We start from the raw sequence: 27429 nt of genomic DNA on the forward strand, positions 1-27429 counted from the left end.
GTCATTTTTATGTCTTTGTACTGCTACCACAAAACAACAAATTTCATGACAATTTCAATGATAAATAAAAATGCAGTCAATCCAAGGAAATAGATAAGTCACAATGAAATAGGAGACTGATATTACAGTAATGTATCTAATAAATCTGGATATAGACAGAAATCTCAAGTCTAGAAGTTAAAAAGTGTACAATATTTAGGGCTTGAACCAAAACTTCACTCAACTTAACATGGAAAAGTTACATATCTAACTAATAACAGGAAGTTTTGTCTTCAATAATCTTCTGAATTGATTAGTCAGTCCAGCCAGAGGCATACGATAGTTGACATCAATATTCTTGAGGGAGAGGGTAAACAACAGGATGCCCACGTCTGTTCTCTATTCAGTAGTCTGAGAGCTTTTGCAATAGCACATTGCTAATTGGATGAAGAATTTGAAGGCCCCATAAACCAATTTGGTAAGATGCCTTTTATTGGAAGAGGGTATAGAATAGTCACTCTAATGTTGAAGATGAGAATCAGTCACCTTAAATCCAATTATCACCAACTGCGATTTTGTAGTAAACTGTGAACAACTGCTGGATTTCAGGTAGGGCATCCTATGTACACAAGTTACGGTTGGTATCATGTTGCAACATATTGGTAACCAGCCATCGCCAGCTTCTTTCTCGCTGCTTCAGAAACTCATGCAGGACAGTTATTGAGTTAAGGGCAGCTTTTTAACCTCCTTGACTCCATTATCCCAGTTCCTGTCCATTGCTCTCAGCCTGAAACTCCTTATAGTGGACATGAAATTGTGTCAGTTGTGTCTACTGATGCTGATTGGTTGGGAAAACAGGAAATCATTTGGGTCAAAAAGCCATTGCCAATCTGCATTGACAAAGTATCAGTATTCACGTCTGAAATGATTGCTATCATTTTAGCCTTGGAATGGGTTAAAGAAGTATGCCCCAATTATGTATGTAATTCTGTGATCTGATTCATTCTCAGTTTTGACATCTATTAAAACAGGTATTTTAAATTGTAGGCCAGACATTCTTCTTGAGATTGGGCAGCATCTGTTAAGACTGCAAGGTCTCAGCTTGTGTATCCATTTCTTATGGGTCTCTGCCTATGCTAGGGTTGAAGGAAACAAGGTGGCAGACACTCTAGCCATGCAATCACTTGAAATCAAGGGTGTAAATGTAGTGGTCCATTGCACAAAGGGGAGGTGAAAACTATAATTAAAAAGTCTATTCGATCACCGTGGCAACAAAGTTGGGATATGGAGTTTTGAGCAGCAGCCAATTGGACATCACAAGCGTGAGCGGACAAAGCTCACTCCGGCTCGCTGATTGATTAGAAAATACAGTGACTCGCACCAGTTTGGTGTTTTGAGCAGCGGCTAATCAGTGTTCGGGATTGATTGGCAAGAACAAATTAAAATAAGGCAGGGGCAAGCAGAGTGGTCAGAGTTAGAGTGGGGATTTTTGAGGTTTTGGGCTCTTTCGAGGCTTCAGTCAGAGGAGGCAAAAAAGCTGTAGGTAGAATTTTTTTTAGTTCCCCACATTTTATTGTGTTTCCTTCTTTATATTTGCTCAATTAGAACAGTAGAGATGCCAGGCTGGATAGTGGAATGCTTCTGTTGTGGGTTGTGGGAAGGCAAGGAGACCTCCGTGTCTCTGATGGCTACACCTGCAAAAAGTGCATTCAGCTACAGCTTCTAACACACCAGGTTAAAGAGTTGGAGTTAGAACTGGATGAACTCTGGATCATTCGGGAGGCGAGGGGGTGAAAGAAGGACACATAGAGAGGTAGTTACACCCAAGGTGCAGGACACAGGAAGTTGGGTGACAGACTAGAGGAGGAAGGGGGTTAAACAGCCAGTGCAGAGGATCCCTGTGACCATCCCCCTCAACGACAGGTATGGGATACTGTTTGGTGGGTGATTGAGCACAGGAAGTCACAGTGGTCAGGTCTGCCACTGAGTCTGGCTCTGTGACACAGAAGGGAAGGAGGGAGAAGAGGCACACTGTAGTGACAGGGGATTCATTAGGGGTACAGAAAGGAGATTCTGTGGACAAGAATGAGATTCCCAAATGGTATGTTGCCTCCCAGGTGCCAGGGTCAGGAACATCTCGGATCGAATCCTCAGTGTTCTTAAGTAAGAAGTGTAAGACCTATTACACAGATTGTGGTTACCTTGTTTTTGGAAAGACATCATCAAGTTGGAAAGAGTACAGAGATTTACAAGAATGTTGCCAGGAGTTAAGGAATTGTGTTTATGAGAGAGTTTTGGCAGGCGAGGCTTTATTCCTTGGAGTGCAGGAGAATGAGGAGTAAAATCATGAGGGACATAGACAGAATGAATGCATCGTCATTTTTGCAGGAGGGGAATCAAAAACTAGAGGACGTAGGCTTATGAGAGGGGAGAGACATAGAAGGGACCTGACAGACCAGTTCTTCACTCAGAGGGTGGAATGAGCTGCCAGAGGAAGCGGTTGACGTAGGTACAATAACTTTAAAAAAAAAGTTAAACATGTACATAAATGGGAAAGGTTTAGCTTAGAGGGATATGGGCCAAATGTGGGAAATGGGATGAGTTTAGATGGGCATCTTGGTCACCTTGGATGAGTTTGGCCAAAGGGCCTATTTTATTTCTGTGCTGTAATAATCTGTGATTTCAAGGCATTTAACTTTGATGTAATGTTCATAACTCTTTAGTTCATAAGAGTTGTCTAACACTCTAGCCTGTTCTTACTTGTGTCTCCTGGTCCTCCATAATCACTAGATATGCTATCTAGCTCCATAATTATTTAATAGCTTACAATCAGGTCACTTCTATGTCTATAATCCTTTAGAACTAACTACTTAAGATTATCTAAGTAACTGAGGAATTCAAAACAATAAATCACTATTGTACTCTCCTCTTAAATCTTACCTAAGGCCAGCAGCTTTACATTAAACTTGTACATCCACCTGTCTGCAACCTAAGAATATCTTAAAAGCCAATGTGCTACTTTTATTCTGCAGATTTATTGAGCATGCCCGCTAGAAAATTAATCTCAAGGTTTTATGAGGAGAGGAGAAGATGGCGGCGCGATGCAGCTCACAGCGGTCACTCCGGTGGCGATGTCTGTTATTTGTCAAGTCGGGTGCTGTGCATAATCCTGATTTGATGGAGACGGATGTGAGAGCACAGAGGAACATCTGGTGAAACTTCTGAAAGGCCTGCTTCGCTGCTGCTGCTACTGTGTGGTCCAGAATCTCCGGAGGAGAAGGCCCCAAGTCCTTGGCTTTGCTTGTTGCTCAGCGGCCAGGGTGGGGTCAAAGCGCTCGGCAGAGGATGGTGCTCGGAGAGGCTGTGTCGAAGGGCTGGTTAGAGGCTTGGAGTTTTCAGACGGGCTCACAGTCCGCTGCGGTCGGGTGCTTCCAATGGTGCTGCATCGGCAAGTTTGCGGCATTTGGAGGTTCATGGCAGGGACAGTTTCTCCCTTCTACTGTCTGCGTGAGATGATGAGGCTATCGGGACTTGAGACTTTTTTTTAAACTGTGCCCATAGTCTGCGCTTTATCAAATTACGGTATTGCTTTGCACTGTTGTAACTATATGTTATAATTATGTGGTTTTTGTCAGTTTTAGTCTTGGTTTGTCCTGTGTTTCTTGTGATATCATTCTGGAGGAACATTGTATCATTTTAATGCATGCATTACTAAATGACAATAAACAAGGACTGAGTGTCCTCATAATCTAATCTAATATGGTGACATATATATACTTTTGATAATAAATTTACTTTGAACTTTGCAGGAGTGCAGCTTACTGTACTTCCGCAGTGGTCACAGCAGTGGATCCACTGCACTTGATAGTCAAAGATCTAAGTAAATTTATTATCAAAGTATGCATGTGTTACCATATACTACCTTGAGATTCATTTTCTTGCAGGTATTTACAGGGAAAAAACAAATACAATAGAATTTTACGGAAAACAATACATAAACAGATGAAGACTGACAACCAATGTGCAAAAAACAAACTGTGCAAGCAAAAAAACTACCGAGAACATGAGTTGTAAAGGGTCCTTGAAAGTGGATCTGTAGGTCGTAGAACAAGTTCAGAGTAGTGGTGATTGGAGTTATCCATGATGGTTCAGGAGCCTGATAGTTGTAGCCTGTCAGTTAAGACCAGGAGCCAACTGTTCCTACATCTGGTAGTGTGGGACCTAAGGCTTCGGTACCTTCTGCTTGATGGTAGTAGTAAGAAGGTGGCATGGACTGCATGGTGGGGGTCTTTGATGATGGATGCCACTTTCTTGTAATAGCACTCCTTGTAGATGTACTCAACGTAAGAGGACTTTGCCTGTGATGGACTATACTGTGCCACCACTTTCTGTAGCCTTTTCTGTTCCTGTGCATTGGCGTTTCCGTACCAGGCTGTGATGCAACCAGTTAGGATACGCTCCACAGTGTATCTATAGAAATTCAGTAAGGTCAGGAGGCAATGATTATTACTTATTTCAGCTGGATATTCTACTGTGGAGAAGTTGCTTCATCACTGAAGTTGAAGAGATGGTTGGTAGCTGTTTCCTCAACTCCAGCTCATCAATGTGTATGCCCCATCTCTAAGGAACAAACAGCTGGCTGCTTTCCAGCACCTCACCCTGCTGTCAGCAATGTCCCAGCCAGTCATTTTGGCAAGTGACTTCCACCGTGTTATTAATGTGACTGGACACTCTGGCAGGGTTGACAGCACATTGGACAGTGCCTCTACAGTCCTGGTTTGAAGTGGTAAAATATGCTGAAGACAAGATGAGACAGTATGGTCCCAGATAGATTTCCTGTATATCTCATGTAGTCATGGTCATACCTACCAATGTCACTGCAGTGTTCTGTTGTCACCACAGCCATTCATTGGCTATCACCTCTAGGAAGGCCCGAGGTTGGCAGGTGGCTTTGGACGCTGAATATGAAACTGATAGTCCCTGTAAACACAGGAACCAAAGAGACCGTTTCTATACTTGAAAACTGAGAATCAGTCAAAATAAACCTCAAGGTTTTTTTGTCTTTGATCTAGATACTACTAAAACTCTCATGCTTTGTCTGTCTGTTTGTGACCTCCAATTAGCGCAAACGGTGCATTACAGCGGCACTTTTTTTGGCTAAATCGAATTAAAATGCGCTAACTTACAGAATGCAGGCAAAATTCAGGGTTATATATTCGTATAAAATTGCTCATTCGTAAAAATCAAAAGGCTCCCTTTCACCCGAGAGCCGATCACCCATCATGGAAATCGGGACGCGACAGCCCGACGCATGCGCATGGCCAGCCTCAGCAGCAACATCTACCGGAGCAAAAGGGCAGGGCAGCTCTATTTCAAGGGGTCACATTCTGCTAATCACCATTAGCATGTGCAGGATTGGGACAGATCTAACTGCCTCCCATCAATAAGAGATAATTAAATCTTATTGTAATGACGTACTTCCAGATACTCATAAAACCCTTTGCTGCAGTCAAAGGACAGCGGTGACTATATCACGTCCATTTAGGAGAGCGTCAACCACATCATCAAAAATAATCAGCATCCTTTGGTGTTACTGCTTCATATCTTCTATCCAGCATTAGGGTAAAAAAAAAATGGTCAGCCCAATTATGCCGCGTAGAAAGGGAAGGGAGACATTATGGTCAAGAGATGACGCCAAACGTCGTCGGGAAGCAACAAGGAGAGGGAGAGAACAAAAATCGGATGAGGCTAGGGTCGTATGACTCCAGGATCAAAGAGTCAGGACAAAAACAGATGAGAGAAGGAGACAGAGGAGCAGAGGCATGCACGTCTCCAGAATCACAGACAAACCACAAACAGCAGAAGAGATGAAGAGACGGGGGATGAAAGGACTGCACGTCTCCAGAATGACAAGAACAGGCACAGAAGGAGGAGAGAGGAAGAGACAAAGAAGCTGAGAAATGCACGTCTCCAGGATAAGAGACAAAGAACAAACAGCAGAAGAGATGAAGAGACGGGGGAATGAAAGGACTGCACATCTCCAGAATGACAACGAGAGGCACAAGGATGGCAGATAAACCAGAAATGATGCATTCAAAAGTGTCCTTTGTTAAACGAGCTGTATTTGCTTTGCTACGCGTCGTTCTTCTTTAATAAACTGAGGTTTACTACTTCAGTTTCCAAAGCAAAGCGATACCAATAGCATTCAGGAAAATTTAAATGTTCATTCTGGTCACATCAGACTGCACTACCCTTCTCTCAAAGGATGCCCCAATGGGTCACCCTGTTGTTTAGTAGATATTTAAAGAGCAAAAATAAGTTAGAGAGAAGGCAGCTCAGGAATGCATGTGGAATCTGTTCCTTTTGTGGTGGAAGGGGGTCGATGTCAAGGAGAAAAGTTTGTAAGTTAACAAATTTCACGTCACATGCCGGTGATAATAAACCTGATTCTGATTTTAATATTTTCTCCTTCATCAAAATGAGATGTTTTAACTTCCACATAAGAATGAGGAGTGGAGGGAGCTAATGTCTGTGATTGGGTGACTAAATGAAAATGGATGACAGACTGCTGACAGCTGAGTGAGGAAGTTGAAGGCTTGTTAATGACTGCTAATCTCTGTAGAGGAGAAGTAGGTAGAGAATGGAGAAGAGGAAAAGGGGTGAACCAGTGATTCACTTGCAATTCCAATTTAGTATACAGGGATCCTTCAACTTATAACATTCGATTTACAAATTTTTGCTATAACACAATTTGCACTTGACGATATATGACCTCAATTTACAAAGTGTTTCCATTAAATTAAACAATGCTTAATGTTAAAAATAAACTCCAAATGAAATTTGGAATATTTTTTGCAGATATGTGATAGCATTGTTCTCTCCAGAGTTATAATTGCCTACATACAGAATGGAGGTTAGTGTTTGCTCATCAGTTGAGAACAGGAAAAGGCCTTTTATAGAATATTACACAAGCACATGAAAGACATTCTCCAAAATGGACTTTAATACAGAATTAGTAATTGAATGCTACTGTCTACACAACTGCCAGTAGCACAATTCTAATCAATGGGTGGGAAATGAAGAACTTCCCAATCAGATCGGAAGTTGTGCAAGGCTGCTGCCTCTCTTCTTCTGTGCAACTTAAGATATGCCTAATGGGAATTAAGGATAAAACATGAACTCAGTTTCTCTCTCCACAGATACTGCCTGACCTGCCAGGATTTCCCAACATTCTCCTTCATTTTAGATTCCTAAAACCCACTGAGTTCTGTATCCCATAAATCAGGCATTCTTTCTCTCCTCTATTCTCTCTTGATTTATCTATCTATATTTACCTATACATCTAGTCCAGATAGATTAGCTGTAATTAACAAACTTACCATCTTCTCCTAGTTGGCACTGATCTAGGTTATTTTTATATTGCACTGAGCCTTTTGCTGAGTCAAGTAAGGATATGACGATCTCATCCAGTGAAGGTGTTGATGTCAAAACCTCCCTGTGCATGGACAATATCACTGTCTTCTGCATGGACTCACAAACAGTTTGAACTAGCTCCAGGTGTGAAGTGTTCTGATCTTTTTGGTACATGGTTTAAGTGTGGTTCATACCAGACTTCTGCGCTGCAGCAGTCACCTGAACTGTCTTCCACTTCTTGTGAAGGACCAAAATATATCATCTATAGCAGAGACAATGTGATGTACATACAAAGCTCCAAAGAAAGGAGGAAAACTGTTCCCAACACACCATTAACCTGATGACTACCTTTGTGTGTGGCTGCATCAGACTGCACATTGATCTTGGGCTTGTCAGCACTAAGTGTCACGTACTGAGATTCCATCTGTCATCTATGTTGCAAAATAACCAGTTTTAAGAACATAAGAAATAGAAGGAGGAGTATGCCATTCAATTTCATGTACCTGCCTTGCCATTCAATATGACCATGGCTAATCTTTCATCTCAGTCTTTCCTGCACTAACCTCTGATTCCTTTAAAATTCACAAATCCCTTAATCCCTCTTTATACTGAGACTCCACAGTCCTCTGAGGTAGAAAATTCTAAAGATTTTACGCTCACTGGATGAAGTGATTTCTCATTTTAGTCCTGTATTGCTTCTGGGTACCCTAGGCAGGCAAATATTATCCAAATTAATTGAAACATGTAAATTTCTTATTGGCTTTAATGGGGAATTAAATTGCTCTCCATTTTACTGCCATTAATTACTCCAATACATTTTGTTAATGCTAATTTCTTTCAGCTCCTAGTTCACAGTTTCCAGGAGATTTTTTTTTTTGTTTTCATATAGATACAACTTATTTGTTCAATTTCTTTGCAGGGAGGACTTCAAGCAAGACTTAAACATCAGAGTGTAAAACTTCCTCCACCCAGAATCTTGTCAGCTAATGTACAGTCACTGGAGAACAAGATAGAAAATCCAAGGGTAAGATCGCTGTATCAGAGGGAAATAAGGAATTGCTGTGTTCTGTTTCACTGAGACATGGTTCACTCAAGACACACTGAATAAAGTGATCACACCTGAAGGGTTGTTGATCTACCGGATGAATGACCTGCAGAACATTCAAGGAAGGCAAAAGGTGAGGATTTTTGTTTCATGATGAACATTTTGTGATGCCCAGACATACCAGTCTTCCCACACTCTTGTTCTCCCAACCTGGAACATCTAATGTTTAAATGCCATCCATTATACTTACTGAGACAGTTCTCCTCTCCGTAAGCCTGACTGCAGTTTACATACCACTAAAGGCAGATGTTAAGCAAGTATTCAACATACAGTGGATTTTGGCTAACTGGGCGATCAGTTAATCGGGACAGCCGCTTATTTGGGACAACTCTTAAAGGACAAAAACTAATCAAGAAAATAGCTGGGATTCCCTTTGTTTATTTGGGGCACGATGCTGCTTAATTGGGGCAGGAGACTGTTGCTGAACTGTTTTTAACTAGTGTCAGTTGCGCATTCATGCTTATGTTCAAAAAGCGGTGATTTTTGTCACTAATAGTTGGTGAGAAATAAGCAGTAAGTCAATACAGATTTTGTTCTTTTAGTCAATCAAAAGAACACAGCAGCGCACAGTGGATTAATTCCTCCATCGATAACTATTAGGAATTAACACACAGTTTTTAGCACTGTAGTAGTTTTGGTAGTGTTCCACTTTGTTCTGTATTTCATTTAGGAACAGTAGTTTGACTTTTTTAATATCTTTTTAACTATTTCCATGAAACTTCAGCTAATTCAGATATCCACTTAATTGGACCAGATGAGTCCCAATTAACCTGAATCCATTGTACTCAGTGCTGGGATTAGCAAACAAGAAACAGCCTACCCTGATGCCTTTCACATAATTGCCATAGACTTTGAATTGGCTTGCTTGAAGAAACCACTGCCCAATTATCATCAACATACCACCTGCTGCACCAGGGGTCCCAACACACTCCATCCCTGTACACCATGATCAGGAATGCCTATCGTTCCATCTCTAGACTCCATTTCGGTCTCTGGACTCCAATCCTAGAATGCTTCGAATCGGTGGACTGAGCCAGATTCAAAGATTCATCAGAGGATCTGAATGAATACATCACGGTTGTCACAAACTTTACAAAGGAACTTGTGGAAGAGTGTGTCCTCACAAAATCATTCAGACACTTCTCCAACCAAAACTCTTGAATGAGCCAAGAGATTCGCAATCTGCTGAGGGTAGATTGGTGGCGTTCAGGCTGGCGACCAAGTAATGTACAAGAGGTAAGACTTCTGGAAGGCCATCTCACTTACGAAGTGGCAATTCTGGATCAAACTTGAATCACTGAAGCATGCTCGACAGCTGTGGATGGCTTGAGTGCTATCACCTCTCTACAAAGTAAAACCAAGTGACATAAGTGACAACAAGGTTTCACTCCCAGGTGAGATCAACTCATCTTCTGCTCACTTTGACCAACAGAACAATGGTCAGAAGAGGGAAGAGAAATGGGCAGCAAGTATGGAGTACCCCTTTGGCCATCACCCTCAATAATAAGTATACTGTTGAGGGGGACAACCTACTGGGGACCAACTACACAACCTACAGCGACCGGGTCTCTGGCACCGAGTCTGGCACTGTGGCTGAGAAAGGATGGGGGAAGAGAAGAGGACTGCAGTAGTGATAAGGGATTCTGTAATTAGAGGAGTAGGCATGAGATTTTGTGGACACAGTAGACCTGGATGATATGTTGCCCCCCCCCCCAGGTGCCAGGGTCAGGGACGTTTTGGATGGGGTCCATGACATTCTAAAGGGGGAGGGTGAGCAGTCAGAAGGCTTGGTACATATTGGCACCAATGACATAGGGAGGAAAAGCGAGGACGTCCTGAAGAGACAATTTAAGGAGCAAGGTAGAAAGCTGAAAAGCAAGACCTCCAGGGGAGCAGTCTCTGGATTGCTGCCTGTGCCACATACCAGTGAGGGTAAGAACAGAATGATTTAGCAGATGAATGTGTGACAGAGAAACTGGTGCAGGGGCTAGGATTTCAGATTTCTGGATCATTGGGATCACTTCTGGGAAGATACAACCTGAACAAAAGGAATGAGTTACACCTGAACCCGAGGGGGACCAATATCCTTACGGGCAGGTTTGCCAGAGCTTTTGGGGAGGGTTTAAACTAACTGGGCAGGGGGAAGGAAAATGGAGTGATAGGACTGAGGATAGGGCTGTTGGTTTATAAGCAGAGTGTAGTGAGACTGTCAGGAAGGACAGGCAGATGATAGGGCAAAATTGCAGTCATTGGGATGAGTTGCAGTGTAACAGGGAGACAAAATTGAAAAGGGTGACAGATACAGGACTGAATCAGAATCAGAATCAGAATTAGAACCAAGCTTAATATCACTGGCATATTTCATGAAATTTGTTGACTTAGGGGCAGCAGAAGTATGCAATACATGATAAATATAGAAAAAATAAACCAATTACAGTAAATATACACATATTAAAGAGTTAATTTAAAATAGTGCAAAATGATAAAAGCTGTGAGTTGGTGTTCATAGGTTCAATGTCCATTTAGATATCAGATGGCAGAGGGGAAGAAGCTGTTCCTGAATCACTGAGTGCGTGCCTTCAGGCTTCTGTACCTCCTTCCTGACAGTAAGCCACATCAAGGAGCACAGAAGGTGTATCCGTTTCGGTTACCCAGAGAAATCTATGGTAGCAAAACACTGCATTCGCAATGGTCATAGGATTGACTTCGATGGCACAAAACTACTGTGCCATGCTTTTGGGACCGCCTGGTGAAGGTAGCCACTGAAATAAAACTAGAGGAAAAGAATTTTAACAAAGATGAAGGTCTTGCTCTCAGTAAGAATTCGAATTTGATTGTAAACAAGGTGGGACAATGGAAACCTGATCGGATGAGGACTAACCAATTCGGAGGGATGGACGACAGTGGTATAAAAACCACTGGACTAGACATGCTCAGGCATCATCCCTGATGAAGATGGCAGAGTTTGTCATCGAAACAGCTGTTAAAATCGAGACCTGTACCTGGCTGAAAACCTGAGAAGAATTCATTCGGCATACACGCTGGGAAAGCACTAGATCCTATTTTGAATCCGTCTTCACTGTGGAAGACACTAGCAGTATACCAGACATTCAAGAGTGCCGGAGGCAGAAGTGAATGCAATTGCTATTACTAAGGTGAAGGTGCTTGGGAAACTGAAAGCTCAGAAGGTAGATAAGTCACCTGGAGCAGTTGGACTACACGCAGGGCTCAGAAAGAGGTAGCTGAAGAGATTGTGAAGGCATTAGTAATGATCTTTCAAGAATCACTAGATTCCAGAATGGTTCCAGAAGACTGGAAAATTTCAAATGTCACTCCATTCTTCAGGAAGGGAAGGAGGCTAAAGAAAGGAAATTATAAGGCAGTTAGCCTGACCTCAATGGTTGGGAAGATGTTGGAGTCGATTGTAAAGGATATGGTTTTGGGGTACCTTAAGGCACGTGATAAAATAGGCCAGGCTGAGCATGGTTTCCTTCAGGGAAAATCTTGCCTAACAAAACAAGAAGGATAGACAAAGGAGAACCACGGATGTTGTGTACTTGGATTTTCAGAAGGCCTTTGACAACATGCTGTACATGAGGCTGCTTAATAAGAACACATAGTATTACAAGAAACACACTAACATGGATAGAACATTAGTTGATTTGACAGGAGGCAAGGAGTGCGAATTAAGGGAGACTTTTCTGGTTAGCTACCGGTGATTAGTGGTGTTTTGCAGGGGCCAGTGTTGGGATCGCTTCTTTTTACAATGTAGGTCAATGACTTGGATGACAGAATTGATAGCTTTGTGGCCAAGTTTGTGGATGGTACAAAGGTGAGTGATGGGGCAGGTAGTGTTGCAAAAGCAGGGAGGCTGCAGAAGTACTTGGACAGATTAGATAAAAGAGCAAAGAAGTGGTAGATGGAATACAGTGTCATGAAGTGTATGGTCATGCACTTTGGTAGAAGGAATAAAAGCATAGACTATTCTCTAAACAGGGAGACAATTCAAAAATCTGTAGTGCAAATGGACTTGGGAGTCCTCTTGCAGGATTCCCTGAAGGTTAATTTGCAGACTGAATCGATGCATTTGCCTTCCTCGCCAATGTTAGCATTCCTTTTGGGAGGATTAGAATATAAAAGTAAGGATGTATGTAATGCTGAGGCTATATGAGGCACTGGTGAGGCTTCACTTGGAGTATTATGAGGAATTTTGAGCCCCTTATTTAAGAAAGGATGTACTGACATTGGAGAGGGTTCAGAGGAGGTTCATGAGAATGATCACGGGAATGAAAGGCTTATTGATGACCCTGGGCCTGTCCTCGCTGGAATTTAGAAGAACGAAGGAGATCTCATTGAAACCTACCAAATGTTGAAAGGCCTAAATGGAGTGGATGTGCAGAGGATGTTTCCTATGGTGGGGGAATCTAGGACCAGAGGGCGAAGCCTTAAAATAGAAGGATGTCCATTGAGAACAGATGAGGAGGAATTCCTTTATCCAAAGGGTGGTAAATATGTGGAATTTGTTGCCACAGGCGGCTGTGGTGGCCAGGTAATTGAGTGTACTTAAGGTGGAGGTTGATTGGTTATTGATTAGTCAGGGTGTCAAATGTTATGGGGAGAAGGCAGGGGTATGGGATTGAGAGGGAAATAGATCATAACGAAATGGCAGAGCATACTCGATAGACCAAGTGGCCTAATTCTGCTCCAATGTCTTATGGTCTTATAGAACATGGAGGCATTTTCACAAACTTCCACAGCTCCCAATGACCCTGTGACTTCAATCTCTGAGGCTGATATGAGAGCATCCTTCAGAAGGGTGAACTCACAGAAAACATCTGGCACAGATGGTGTACCTAGTTGAGCATTGAATACCTATGCTAATCAACTGGCTGGAGTGTTTACTGATATCTTTAACCTCTCGTTTTCCCAGTCCAGGGTATCCACCAGCTTCAAGCAGGCTTCAATCATACCGGTGCCCAAGAAGAACGTGGTAACCTGCCTCAATGACCATCTCATGAGGGTATCAGAGGTGGAGAACATCAGTAAATTTAAATTTCTCGGTGTTATCATTTATAAGACCATAAGATATAGAAGCAGAATTAGGCCATTTGGCTATCCAGTCTGCTCAGTCATTTCACCATGGCTGATCCATTTCACCTCTCAACCCCAATCTACTGCCTTCCCCCGTATCCCTTCATGCCCTAACCAATTAAGAATCTATCAACCTCTGCTTTAAATATACATAAGATTTGGCCTCCACAGTTGTGACAATGAATTCCACAGATTCACTGCTCCCTCAAGATATTCTTCCTCATCTCCGTTCTAAAAGGATGTCCCTCTATTCTGAGGCTGTGTCCTTTGGTCTGAGATTCCCCCACCATAGGAAGCATCCTCTCTACGTCCAACCTATCAAGGCCTTCAACATTCAATAGGTTTCAATGAGGTCACCCCTCATTCTTCTGAATTCCAGTGAAGACAGGCCCAGAGCCATCAAATGCTCTTCATATGACAAGCCATTCAATCCTAGAATCAGTTTTGTGAACCTCCTTTGAACTCTCTCCAGTTTCAGCACATCCTTTCTAAGATAAGGGGCCCGAAACTGCTCACAATACTCCAAGTGAGGCCTCACCGGTGCTTTATAAAGTCTCAACATTACGCCTTGCTTTTATATCCTAGTCCTCACATCGCATTTGCCTTCTTCACTACAGACTCAACCCTTTGCAGCTCAAATTTTTTATATTTTCTCTCCATTTAGAAAATAGTCAACCCTTTCATTTCTTCTACCAAAGTGCATGACTGTACACTTCCTGACACTGTATTCCATCTTCCACTTCCTTGACCATTTCCCTAATGTCTAAATCCTTCTGTAGCCTCTCTGCTTCCTCAACACTACCTGCCCCTCCACCTAACTTCGTATCATCTGCAAACTTTCTACCATCCAAATTATTGACATTTCATGTAAAAAGAATCAGTTCCAACACAGACCCCTGTGGAACACCACTAGTCACTAGCAACCAACCATAAAAGACTCCCTTTATTCCCACTCTTTGCCTCCTGCCAATCAGCCAATCCATGCTAGTACCTTTCCTGTAATACTATGGGCTCTTAACTTGTTAAGCAGCCTCATGTGTGGCACCTTGTTAAAGGCCTTCTGAAAATCCAAGTACACAACATCAACCAATTTGTGTATCCTGCTTGCCATTTCTTCAAAGAATTCCAACAGATTTGTCAGGCAAGATTTTCTCTTGAGGAAACCATGCTGACCACGGCGTACTCTATCATGTGTCTCCAAGTACCCTGAAACCACATCCTTAACAATCAGCTCCGACATCTTCCCAACTTCTGAGATCAGACTAACTGGCCTATAATTTCCTTTCTTCTGTCTCTCTCCCTTCTTGAAAAATGGTGTGACACTTCCACTTTTCCATTCTTCTGGAACTATTCCAGAATCTAGTGATTCTTGAAGATGTATATTTAAAGATCATTACTAATGCCTCCACAATCTCTTCAGCCACCTCTTTCAGAACCCTGGAGTGTACCCGTCTGGTCCAGGTGACTTATCTACCTTCAGACCTTGCAGTTTCCCCAAGAACTTCACACAATTCATGACCCCTGACACTCGGAATTTCCACTGCACTGCTAGTGTCTTTCACAGTGAAGACTGATGCAAAATATTTATTCAGTTTGTCCACCATTTCCTTGTCCCCCCATCACTACCTCTCTAGCATCATTTTCCAGCAGTCCAATATTCACTCTTGCCTCTCTTTTATACTTTATATAGCTGAAAAAACTTTTGGTATCCTCTTTAATATTATTGGCTAGCTTACTTGTGTGTTCCACCTTTACATTCTTAATAACTTTTCTAGTTGTCTTCTTTTGGATTTTAAAAGCTTCCCAATCCTCTAACTTCTCACTAATTTTTGCTCTATTATATGCCCTCTCTTTGGCTTTTATATTGGCTTTGACTTTTCTTGTCATCTTTCCTTTACAATACTTATTCCTCTTTGGGATATACATATATCCTGTGCCTTCCGAATTGCTTTCAGAAATTCCAACCATTGCTGCTCTGCTATCATCCCTGCCAGTGTTCTTTTCCAATCAATTCTGGTCAACTCCTCTCCCAAGCTTCTGTAATTTCCTTTACTGTACTCCACTGTAATACTGATACAATTGACTTTAGCATCTCCTATTCAAATTTTAGGGGTGAATTTGATTATCATTGCCTCACCTTCAGCACTATCACTCTGGTTCCCATCCTCCTGCCAAATTAGTTTAAACCCACCGAACAATCCGAGCCAACCTGTCCGCAAGGATATTGGTCCCCCTCAGGTTCATGTGTAACTGGTCCCTTTTTCACAGTTTGTACCTTCCCCAGAAGAGATCCCAATGCATCTGAACCCCTGCCCTCTGCACCAGTTCATCAGCCATCCATTCACCTGCCAAGTCATCCTACTCTTACCCTCACTAACGTGTGGCACAGGCAGCAATCCAGTGACTGCTACCCTGGATGTCCTGTTTCTCAACTTTCCACTGAGCTCCCTAAATCTCCCTTTGGGACCTCCTTACCTTGTTTATCTATATCCTTGCTGCCAATATGTACCAAGAGTTTTGGCTGCTTACCCTCGCCCTTGAGAATGTCACAGACCCGATCCGAGACATCCCTGATTCTGGCACCAGGGAGGCAACATACCATTTGGATTCATTTCAATGGATCTGTCCTAGATCCAGCACATAAGTGTCATTACAAAGAATGACAAGGCAGTGCCTCTACTTTTTTAGAAGTTTGTGAAGATTTGGCATGTCATCTAAAACTTTGACAAACTTCTATAGTTGCACGGTGGAGAGTATACTGACTGGTTGCATCATGGCCTGGTATGGAAACACCAATGCTCTTAAATGAAGAAGCCTTCAAAAGGTAGTACATACATCTCAGACCATCACAGGTAAAGCTCTTCCCACCACTGAGCACATCTACAAGGGGTGCTGTTGCAGGAAAGCAGTATCTATCATCAAAGACCGCCACTATCCAGGCCATTATCGCTTTTTGCTGCTGCCATCAAAGAAGTGATACAGGAGCCTCAGGTCACATACTACAGCTACAGGAACAGTTATTACCCTATAACTATCAGGCTCCTGAACCAGAGTGGATAACTTCACTCACCACAACATTGAACTGACTCCACAGCCTATTGATTTACTTTCAAGGACTCTACAACTCATGTTCCCAGTATTACTTATTTACTTTTTTTTATTATTTGCAATGATTTGTCTTCTTTTGCTATGAGTTATTATTTTGTCATCAGTTATTTGTTTGTCTTTGTTTATGTATAGTTTTTCATAAATTCTATTGTATTTACTTTCCTGTAAACACCTGCAAAAACAGATTTCAAGGTAGTATATGGTGACATATAATAATAGGCATCCGTTAGTCTCATGAGACCATGGATTTGCGCCTTGGTAGGTTTCGAGGGCACAGGCCTGGGCAAGGTAGTATGGAAGACCGACAGTGGCCCATGCTGCAAGTCTCCCCTCTCCACGCCACCGATGTTGTCCAAGGGAAGGGCACTAGGGCCGATACAACTTGGCACTGGTGTCGTCACAGAGCAATGTGTGGTTAAGTGCCTTGCTCAAGGACACATGCTGCCTCAGCTGAGGCTCGAACTAGCGACCTTCAGATCACTAGACTGACGCCTTAACCACTTGGCCATGTGCCAACACGGTGACATATATGTACTTTGATATCAAATTTACCTTTGACTTTTGACCTCTCCTCAGTGCATCAGTTCACAAATACACCATTCAATATTACTCCAAAAGTAGAGACCTATCGCATTATTACCCCCCTGAACCACAATGGATAACTTCACTCACCCCAACACTGAACTGATTCTACAACCTATGGTCTCACTTTCAAGGATTCCACAATTCATGGTCTCAATATTATTTGTTAATTATTTATTATTCTTATTTGTTCTTCTTTTTATATTTGCTCAACTTGTCTTTTGCACACTTGCTGTTTGTTGTCTTTGTTCGTGAGTAGTTCTTCATCAATTCTAGTGTTTTCTTTGCATTAACTGTGAATGACTGCCAGAAAATGAATCTTCAGGCAGTATATGGTGATGTATATCTACCTTGAACTTTGATTTCCTGTGTATTTTCTCTTCTGTCTGGGACTCATTAACTTCTGCCAATCTTTTTTCCTTACATATTTGTAGAAGCTTTGACCAGAAGCTGCATTACTGTAGAGGGTTCCATTCAATTGGACCATACTACATCACCTGAGAGGTTTCTGCAATAAAACACTCATCACAAGTCATCCAGATAATCTTCTGCATGAAATGTCCTCAATGCTTCACAGGAGAGGGGAAATAGTGAATCCTGTCAGATAGTGCCCTGAGCACACTGCCAAGATCATATGGCAGAATGCCATATCATTAGAATTCACAAATAAGCATTAAGGTCTTACTTAGCTAATGGTGAGAAAGCCACTCCCCATTTTCCGCAGCTCTCCAGTATACACTGCCTTTAAGGTGGTACCAATGAGAGTGACACCATCATCCATCTCCTCCTGAAATGCACATTTGCAGAGGTCCAGAAAGGGATGCAATCGTCTCTGTTGAGGTCAATGGTCTTTATTGTCCCAAACAGCTGCATAACACTAAGGGACAGTAAGACAAACACCAGCTGCTGCTGCTGAAAGATTATCAACTCAATGAAAGATGCCTTTGGGTCTGGCTGAAACCTGCTGGCTTTGCATTGCAAGGAAATGCCCTTGACTGAATGTCACAGACCATCTCATTCCCAAGTACAAGATATTGCACTGAGAAATATGCTAAAATTTGTGCAGCTGCCATAGAGCGGCCAAGCAGAATACTTATAGCTTGGGACCCTCCCACCATTGTAAATTAAGGGCTGAAACCCTCTAGTTGATTTATTGAAATGCCTGTAAGGGAAATAATTAAATAGTGTCAAATTAACATTGCATGTAAGTAGAGAAAACATCCTAAATACCTTGTGCTGGACATAAAAATATGTTGCACTATGAATGATAATTATTTCAATATATTGTATTATACATATATAAATGTTATGAGCAAAAATATATTTTTGAGAAAAAGCAGGTGCAAGACTGTAGCCAATTTGAAATTCAATGTATTTCTATTAAGCGCTATCGTCTATCCTCTGAAGCAACTTAGTGTGATGTATCTTATCGAAAGCACCGATAGAGATTGTCTGCTGCATTTCCCTCGTTCACAATCTTACTTCTTTCTCATACAGCTCTTAACCAATTTGTAACGCACGATTTTTTTTGCCCAAAAGCCGCACTGTGATACTCCAATGAAGTTTCAAGGCATCTCTTATGATCCCAACATACACGTGCAAGGAATAAAATACAATAAAACAAAACTTCCTATATATATGCCACAATGTACACATGTACAGTGGACTAATGACACGTAAGTTTGAAATAATCTTCACGGGAAATAGATCTTTATGATTCTTAGATACAAAATCCAAAAAGGTTATTTTAATAATTGACGGTTCATCTATCTAATTTTATAGTTCGAGGTGTTCGAGATTCCATCTTTAAAGCTTTACAATGGTTCTGAGATCCGAAATCTGATTCAGAATCGATTGTTGCTACCACTGAACCAAAAGGATAATACACAACGCTGCCTTATTAACTCACCAAAAAATGTCTCCTCTTTGTTAAAGGAAGACAAGGAAAGCGCGCAGATTTTCATCCCATACCTCCATTTTTATGTAACCTACACTAAAATCTCGCAGCGTTGTGGATTTAGAAACATTTTCAATTTAGCAAGTTTTGTACTGCAGCAACATTGATTTAGAGCGAGAATTTAATTGCAAATAGACGGCATAGCGTCTGTTCTTTTTGACATTCTTTAAAAATGAGTCAGATTACGTGATAGGGGTGTGAAGTAAATTCTGCAACAACTGCAGGCTCGGTCAAATTGCTTTTCTCATAGCCCGCATTCTGCAGTTTCGCCCATCCACGCCCATAATGCAGATGACTGCAGAGAGGGATTTCATTATTTAATATGTTCATACATTAAATCTACCAGTGGCCCTTAAGTTTATTTTCCCTTTCATCCTTCAACAAATAAGTGATATTAACTACCTGAATTAGTAACTGATTCATTTGGAATATCTTTCCTCAAGTTTTCTTCCCTGAATCAACATAAAGAGGCTTTACAGGATTACAATTATATTCGAGGAGCAGGACTATGATGGGAAATAAAAAACAGATTCTACTTTAAATCTCACTATTTGCTCAAACGATACGCAAAGGAAGTACTCGCCCCCTTTTCTAGCACATTCTGCAGCGGTTTTTTTTCGCGCGGCACCTCCTTAGCGGGATTCGAACCGTTAAAAGCTGACGTATTTCAGAATAGGGACACTTACCCAATCAAAGTTTAGCTTACATCATCTCCCGCCTCGCATCTTCCTCGTAGCTAATAGCAAGACAGAATCGCACGTGGGCCCGCCTCCTCGCATATAAAAGTGACTTAGACTCTGCTGAATCTCTCATTCGGTTACTTATATCGACTCGTTACTGTCGAGCAAAGTAACAGTCACTTTTTTTTTGTAGGTTCATCTTCATAGCTAATATAATTTGAAAAATATGGTAAGTATTGTTTGAAATCTCCTTTAGTTAAGACTAGATTGGTAGTCATATTACTGTAATAATACACTTTATTATCCAAATTCGATTATCAATATTGCGCTAAACTTGGTTGAAAGTAATTTACCTATAAAAATATGATTGTAGTATTAAGTTGTAACAGAAATTGGTTTTTATAATTGTTAAAAATCCTCTTACGCCAGTTATTTCCTTCGTTTCTTAATTCTTAAGACAATAGTCTTGCTAAAAAGCAAATCTATTCTTTGTTCGTAATTATATCCTCATACGAGGTCTCCTTGGCCTCCCGCGTGGTATTACCTTATGTAATACCATGCAGCTGGTAGATATTGTGATGCTGGTTGGGAGGGTAGGTATACTCCCTTCTCCGAAAGGGAGTTTAAACCCCCCCCCCCCGGGGGCCCCGGCAGTGAGTTTTTTTCCCTGCAAATCTGGGTGGGTTTCCCAGCCGCACGCGTTTAGAGCGCGCCAGAAACCTTGCCAACGCTTACTTGCCTCAGTGAAAGCGCGGGGGTGGGTGACCATGTCGGGTAAAACCCCTCTTCGTCTAAAGAACCAAGTAGTTGGGAGGATGATAGTTGAACGTGATCGGAATTATTTTCCTTAGTCCGAATCCCTTTTTGAAATAATCCCGCGTGTATGATTGCAGTTTAGCGCCGTGGCGTGGTTAAATTTCGCTCTACCTGGGCGGCGTAGTTCTCGATCGACTTTAGCCGCACTGTTTTGCTCAGCACTATAGTGACTGTTGTATTTCTGCTTAGCTAGTGTTTGTAGGAATCTTCCTGCTGGTTAGAAAAGATCAGCGGCAAAGAGCCTGGGTGTAAAATGGCGGATACTTATGGCATATTGGTGCCGCATTGCGCAAAGGATTCTGGGCACGGCAGTTTTTCCAGATGCGAGTGCGTCGTTGGGAGGCGCTGCTGAACTACACCTCCCGCCGGCCTTTGTTTCGACCGGGCACGCGTTTATTCCAGCGAGCGCCTGCATCGCTTTGCCGGTTAGCAAGGATGCGCTTATCCCAGTTTAAAATCACGGGGCGAGGAATTAGTTTCGATTTTCGGAATGTGCAAATACTGTTTTAATTTTTTGAATTAAATGCATGAATTTTACATTTTCCAAGTTGGGCTGCTGGCATTGGTGCAACCGGCTGTTCCCAGTCAGGCACCACTTGCAGCACATTATATGGTTTATTTTCCGTTCTTGTCCACAGCGTGAGTGTATCAGTATCCACGTTGGCCAGGCTGGTGTCCAGATCGGCAATGCCTGCTGGGAGCTGTACTGCTTGGAACATGGCATCCAGCCTGATGGTCAGATGCCCAGTGACAAGACCATTGGAGGTGGAGATGATTCCTTCAACACGTTCTTCAGTGAGACAGGAGCAGGAAAGCATGTTCCCCGAGCTGTGTTTGTAGACCTGGAACCAACTGTGATAGGTAGGTGCCACTTGCTTATTCCATCATTCTTAGTCACTTAATAATAATAATAATAATGTATGACTGAGACTGAAAAACCTTGCTTCTTCTATAGATGAGGTTCGTACTGGTACTTACCGCCAGCTCTTCCATCCTGAGCAACTCATTACTGGGAAAGAAGATGCAGCCAATAACTATGCCCGTGGCCATTACACAATTGGCAAGGAGATCATCGACCTGGTTCTGGACAGAATCCGCAAATTGGTAAGTATTTGTGCTGATGTCTGGAAATGAACTTGTGCCAGGGTGTATTTGGATGCAAATGACTAAATGTACCCTTGTCTTCCACAGGCTGACCAATGCACAGGCCTCCAGGGCTTCCTGGTCTTCCACAGCTTCGGTGGTGGCACTGGCTCTGGCTTTACATCCTTGCTGATGGAGCGCCTGTCAGTTGACTATGGCAAGAAATCCAAGCTTGAATTCTCCATCTATCCAGCTCCCCAAGTGTCTACAGCTGTAGTAGAGCCCTACAATTCCATCCTAACCACCCACACCACCCTGGAGCACTCAGATTGTGCTTTCATGGTTGACAATGAAGCCATCTATGACATCTGCCGCAGAAACCTTGACATTGAGCGACCCACTTACACCAATCTGAACCGCCTCATTAGCCAGATAGTGTCCTCCATCACTGCCTCCCTCCGCTTTGATGGTGCCCTGAATGTTGATCTGACAGAGTTCCAGACCAACTTAGTGCCATATCCCCGCATCCACTTCCCATTGGCCACCTATGCCCCAGTCATCTCTGCTGAGAAAGCCTACCATGAGCAGCTTTCAGTATCTGAGATCACCAATGCTTGCTTTGAGCCAGCTAACCAGATGGTCAAATGTGACCCACGCCATGGCAAGTACATGGCCTGCTGCCTCCTTTATCGTGGTGATGTGGTGCCAAAAGATGTCAATGCAGCCATTGCTACTATCAAAACCAAGCGTAGCATTCAGTTTGTGGATTGGTGTCCAACTGGTTTCAAGGTTGGCATCAACTACCAGCCTCCCACTGTGGTCCCTGGTGGTGACCTGGCTAAAGTACAGCGTGCTGTGTGCATGCTGAGCAACACCACAGCTATTGCTGAAGCCTGGGCTCGCCTGGACCACAAGTTTGATCTGATGTATGCCAAGCGTGCCTTTGTTCATTGGTATGTTGGTGAGGGTATGGAGGAAGGAGAATTCTCAGAAGCCCGTGAGGATATGGCTGCTCTGGAGAAGGATTATGAAGAAGTGGGTGTTGATTCAGTGGAGGGAGAAGGGGAAGAGGAAGGGGAAGAATATTAACTTCACATTACTGTCAATTCACAAAAGCATGTTCTTAAGCTCTGGGCTTGGTTCATTCCAGTGTTTGGCTATTGAGTGATGTTACACAACCGGGGTGTTAGAAATGGTGCCATCTTGGTACTGTACAGTAGAATACAGTGCCTTAAAAGTATTCAACTCCCAATCCTTTATTCACATTAATGAGTTTTACAAAGGATTTTTATCAGTTTTACTGAGAATTTTGTTTATGAATTGCATTCCTTTCACAGCAGAGCCCAGAAAGCAATAATGAAGTGAAAAACTAAAATTCAAAAATGTTAACTGTTCAAAAGTAGTTATCTGATTTGCTCAGTACTTAACTGAACCGGCTCTCACAGCTAGTACAGCCAGTAGTCTTTGGGTAAGTCTCCATTAGCTTTGCACAGTGTGATGGGCAAGATTGGCCAATTTCATTGTGCCCAGTTTGAGCTTTGACTGCCATGGCCCACACACTCCTGTTTTGGGTCAAGTGGATCAATTCATTGGTATTTATTTCCAGTTCTCTGGCTGCTGTCTCCATCATTTGTCTTTGCCTTTTTGTTTTCTTCCCTTCAATCTTTCCCATAATGTGCATTCTAACTCTCTCCTAATCATGTCCAATGAACTTGCATTGCCTTTTCATGATCTTGTACATTATTTCTCTTTTTGTGCTTGCTCTGTTCATGACATCCTCATTTAGCTATTCATTTTGTCCATGATATTCTTTGCATCCTCAAAAACCACATCTCTGCTGCTTCAGTTTGTTTCCTCATGTTTCTAGATATTGTCCCAACATTCTGATCCATATAACATAACTGGATAAATGTAACATTTCAGTACTGAGGTGGGTTGTCATGCCTAGTTTAGTGTTGTTCGGTATACTCTTCATTCTCGTAAAGGTGTACTTTCTTGTAAAGGGCCATCCCTATTCTTTTGATATCCATGTTGCACCTGCCATTTGATGTCACCCAGCTTCCTAAGTAGCAAAAGTTCTGTACGTGTCTTCCATGTTCATTTTCAGCCTGTAGATAGGATTCTCCTTTTTGGATATCACCATACATTGTCTTTTTACAATTTATAGATAGATCCATTTTTGCACTTTCTTCAACTATATCAATTGAGTTTTGTAGTTCTTCCTCTACATGCAATTGTTATCTGCATATCTGAAATTATTGGTTTTCACTGCCAACTTTGATTCCCAAAGATGTCTCAATTTTTTTGTAATACTGTACACTAAACAAATCGGGAGAAAACACCCTTGTCTAACGCCTCTTGATTTTTGTAAACTGACTCACTTCTCAGTCTATTCTTAGTGGCAGTTTGTTCCCAGTACAGATTTCTGATTAGGCAGAGGTCTTTAGAATCTAGATCTAGAGTAGTTTGGTGTTAGGGTACATGTGATTTTTTTACTGACCTGGCTGAAGGATATTTTATCACTATTTTTGAGAAATCTCGTGCAGTATCTTTGTGTCAAAATTCCTTTAGCTTGTCCTGGATGCATTTCAGGCATGTTTCTCGGTCCCAGTGGGATTTTGCACCAGCTGTCTCCCAGGAAAGTTGTCTGTTTCACTGTGGCCATGGCTTCTGCATGATTCTGGGACAGTCCAGGGAAAATCCCCTGCTGTTTGGGTCTTCCATCGTGTCTGATGCATTATTGTAGATGACTTGTCCAGTGTCAAACACTCTAAGTTTGGCTGGGTAAAGAGTCTGGAACTGGAGCCCCTTTTTAAGTGTCTTTCTGATGATGGAGTAAGCCTTTTTATGTATTTCAGTTGGGTAGTCTTGATCAAAAAATGCTCTCTTCCTGTTATAGTAAGTCTCTAGTTTTTTTTCCAAGCAAAGTGAAGCACCAACTCTAATTTTATACTCCAGAAAGTAGATGACCATAGACCTTAGGTTGAAACCTTGTGGTTTGGATCCAAGAGATCGATGGCAGCATTGTATGCTGAGGGTGGCATCAGAAAGGGACAACTTTCAATAAATCTTTACAGAAATTCCTGTATGATGTCTCCTGTCCCCTCAAATTCCATGGATATGTATGTTCCTGCATGAATGTGTTTCCAGGTCTGTTAGTCAAGCTTGAATGATGATCTGAAGTTTCAGTGTGTAGGGAAAGAACCTCCCTGGCTTTGGCATTTCATTCCTTCACTTCTGCCACCCTTTGCTCTGTATCCTCAACTCTGCCTGTTATACTTTTAAATCACCAACAATAGCATTCAGCTTCTAGTTAATTTCTTTGAAATCCACCAGTTCCTCCTTTAGAAAATCCAAGGTATCACTTTTTTTCATGTCTAAACAAAGTGTCTATTTTGGCCATGATGTTAGCATGAACAGCCCCCATATCCTCATGTTCAGCTTGGTTGCTAGTGCCATCATCAATGTCCTCACCATCAGTCAGTTTTATTGCTTGTCTTTGGATTTTGTTGCAGTTTTCCTTTTCTTTCATTTCCCTCTTTCATGCTGCAAAACACATTTTTCTATTTAAATAACCATTTCTTAGGGGGGAAATAAGACCATCTGGGAGCTCTCACTGATTATGCTGCTGGCTGTATTTGTGCCATGCTGGAAGTCTGTGTTTCACTTTATCAAATGCTTTTGTGTAGTTGATAAAACAAACAAATCTTTTGCACTTGAATACCTTGTTCTGATATCTTTAACATCAATATTGTGTTTCTTGTACCTTTGTCTTTCACAAACCACATTATTCTTTACCTATTTCAGCTTGTATCTATCTTTTGGCTCTTGTCATAAATTCTTTGAAGTATCTTAGTGATATGACTCATCAAACTTGGTCTTGTAGTTTACATTCTATTGCTCCAGGTTTCTTAGGCAGAGTGATAAATACTGATTTTTTTTCTCGTATTATTCCAGTCTCATAAATGTCATTGATTAAATCAGTAAGTTTTTCCAATTCTATGATCTTTAAGGGTGATGATTTGTTCTATTATTAATTTATCAGGACCTGCTGCCTTTCCTTAATTTATTGCATTACAAACTTCAGACTTTAGAGTACTTGGACCTTCAATGTTCTTAATTTCTGGTTTTTGGCCTGGATCATCTTCAAACAATTCCTGAATATACTCAGCCCATCTGTTCATATCTCATCTTTTTCCATGATAATGGTACTGTCCTTTGCTTTCAAACATCTACCTGAAGCCCATTTACCCCCTTGCAAAATTGCACAAGGTGTGCCAGCTTAGTTGTAAAGTGTCAGTGGGTAGCAATCTTGAGTTCTTGCCGGAGGTATTCTATTGGGTTCAGGTTAGGACTGAGTGGGTCACTGAATGATGTTGAATTTCTTCATTCGATCTTAGAATCAGGTTTGTTAACTTGGTAGCAGTTAAATGCAATACAGAATGTAGAAGAAATAACAGTATGAATAAGTGAATCAAAAATCATGCAAAAGCAAATAAATATATATATTAAAATGAGGTAGTGTTCTACCTGATGGTAAGTGAGGAAAAAGGCATGCCCTGGGTGCTGGGGGTCCTTAATAATGGACACTGCCTTTCTGAGACACTGCTCCTTGAACATGGCCTGGGTACTTTGTAGGCTAGTGACCATGATGGAGATGACTAAACTTATGACCCTGTGCAATAGCCCCTGACTCCCATACCAGACAGTGATGCAGAATGCTGTCCACAGTACATGTATAGAAGTTTTTGTTGTCATGCCAAATCTCTTCAGACTCCTAATGAAGTATAGTTGCTGACTTGCCTTTATAGCTGCATTGTTAAAGTTAGAAACAGGTTAGGCCCTCAGAAATCTTGACACCCAGGAACTTGAAACTGCTTGCTCTCCCCATTTCTGAACCCTCTGAGAATTGGTATGTGTTCTTTGTCTTACTGACAAGTGCAAGTTTTTTTTTTTTTTTTTTTTTTTTTTTTGCTGCATCCATCACCAGTCCACTAGTTGGTATATGAGATTCTACTAACAATGGTTGTATCATCAGCAAATGTTTAGATGGTATTGGAGTTGTGCTGAGCTACAGTCACAGATACAGAAAGTAGAACAGTGGGCTAAGCGCACATCCCTGAGGTCCACTGGTGTCAGTCAGAAGATGTCACCAATCCATACAGATTGTGGTCTTCTGGTTAGGAAGCTTGGAAAATGACTAAAATGTGAAATAGTGGGGGTGGGGGGTTGAATACTTTTTTCAAGGCACTGTATGTAATGATCTTTATGGTTGTCTTTGATCTGTGATCATGTTTGCTTGTGTCTATGCATAACCATGTCTGATGCAATAAAGGAGCTTAAAAGAACTACCCAATTGGTGTCTTGCTGTGTTTCTCAAACTGATCTTGCCTCTAATTATAGTTTTGGGTAAAAGTAAGATCTAAATTTACTCTAGGCATTGTGCATCAGTGCTGAATAAATGTAATTGAATTGGCAAGGCAGAGGCCATCTATCTTGAAAGTAAACCTTTTGCTCCTGGACCATGGTCATTTATAGTCCAAACTGATTTATATTTTAAATATTCCTACTTTTCACTTGCCCTTGTGGCAATGGAACTAATTCTACCATGGCTG

General features: G+C 41.8%; 1 protein-coding gene across 1 annotated transcript; it reads left to right on the plus strand.

Moving 5' to 3' along the window:
- Window positions 1-20049: 20049 nt before the first annotated feature.
- LOC140191899 (tubulin alpha chain) lies at window positions 20050-27162 on the plus strand. Its single transcript, XM_072249740.1, has 4 exons — window positions 20050-20144; window positions 21370-21592; window positions 21687-21835; window positions 21923-27162. Exons 1-4 carry the CDS (start codon window positions 20142-20144, stop codon window positions 22901-22903), a joined length of 1356 nt encoding a protein of 451 aa, XP_072105841.1. The 5' UTR covers window positions 20050-20141; the 3' UTR covers window positions 22904-27162.
- The last annotated feature ends 267 nt before the right edge of the window (window positions 27163-27429 follow it).

Source organism: Mobula birostris, chromosome X, assembly GCF_030028105.1.
Source record: "Mobula birostris isolate sMobBir1 chromosome X, sMobBir1.hap1, whole genome shotgun sequence".
NCBI classification, from domain to species: domain Eukaryota; kingdom Metazoa; phylum Chordata; class Chondrichthyes; order Myliobatiformes; family Myliobatidae; genus Mobula; species Mobula birostris.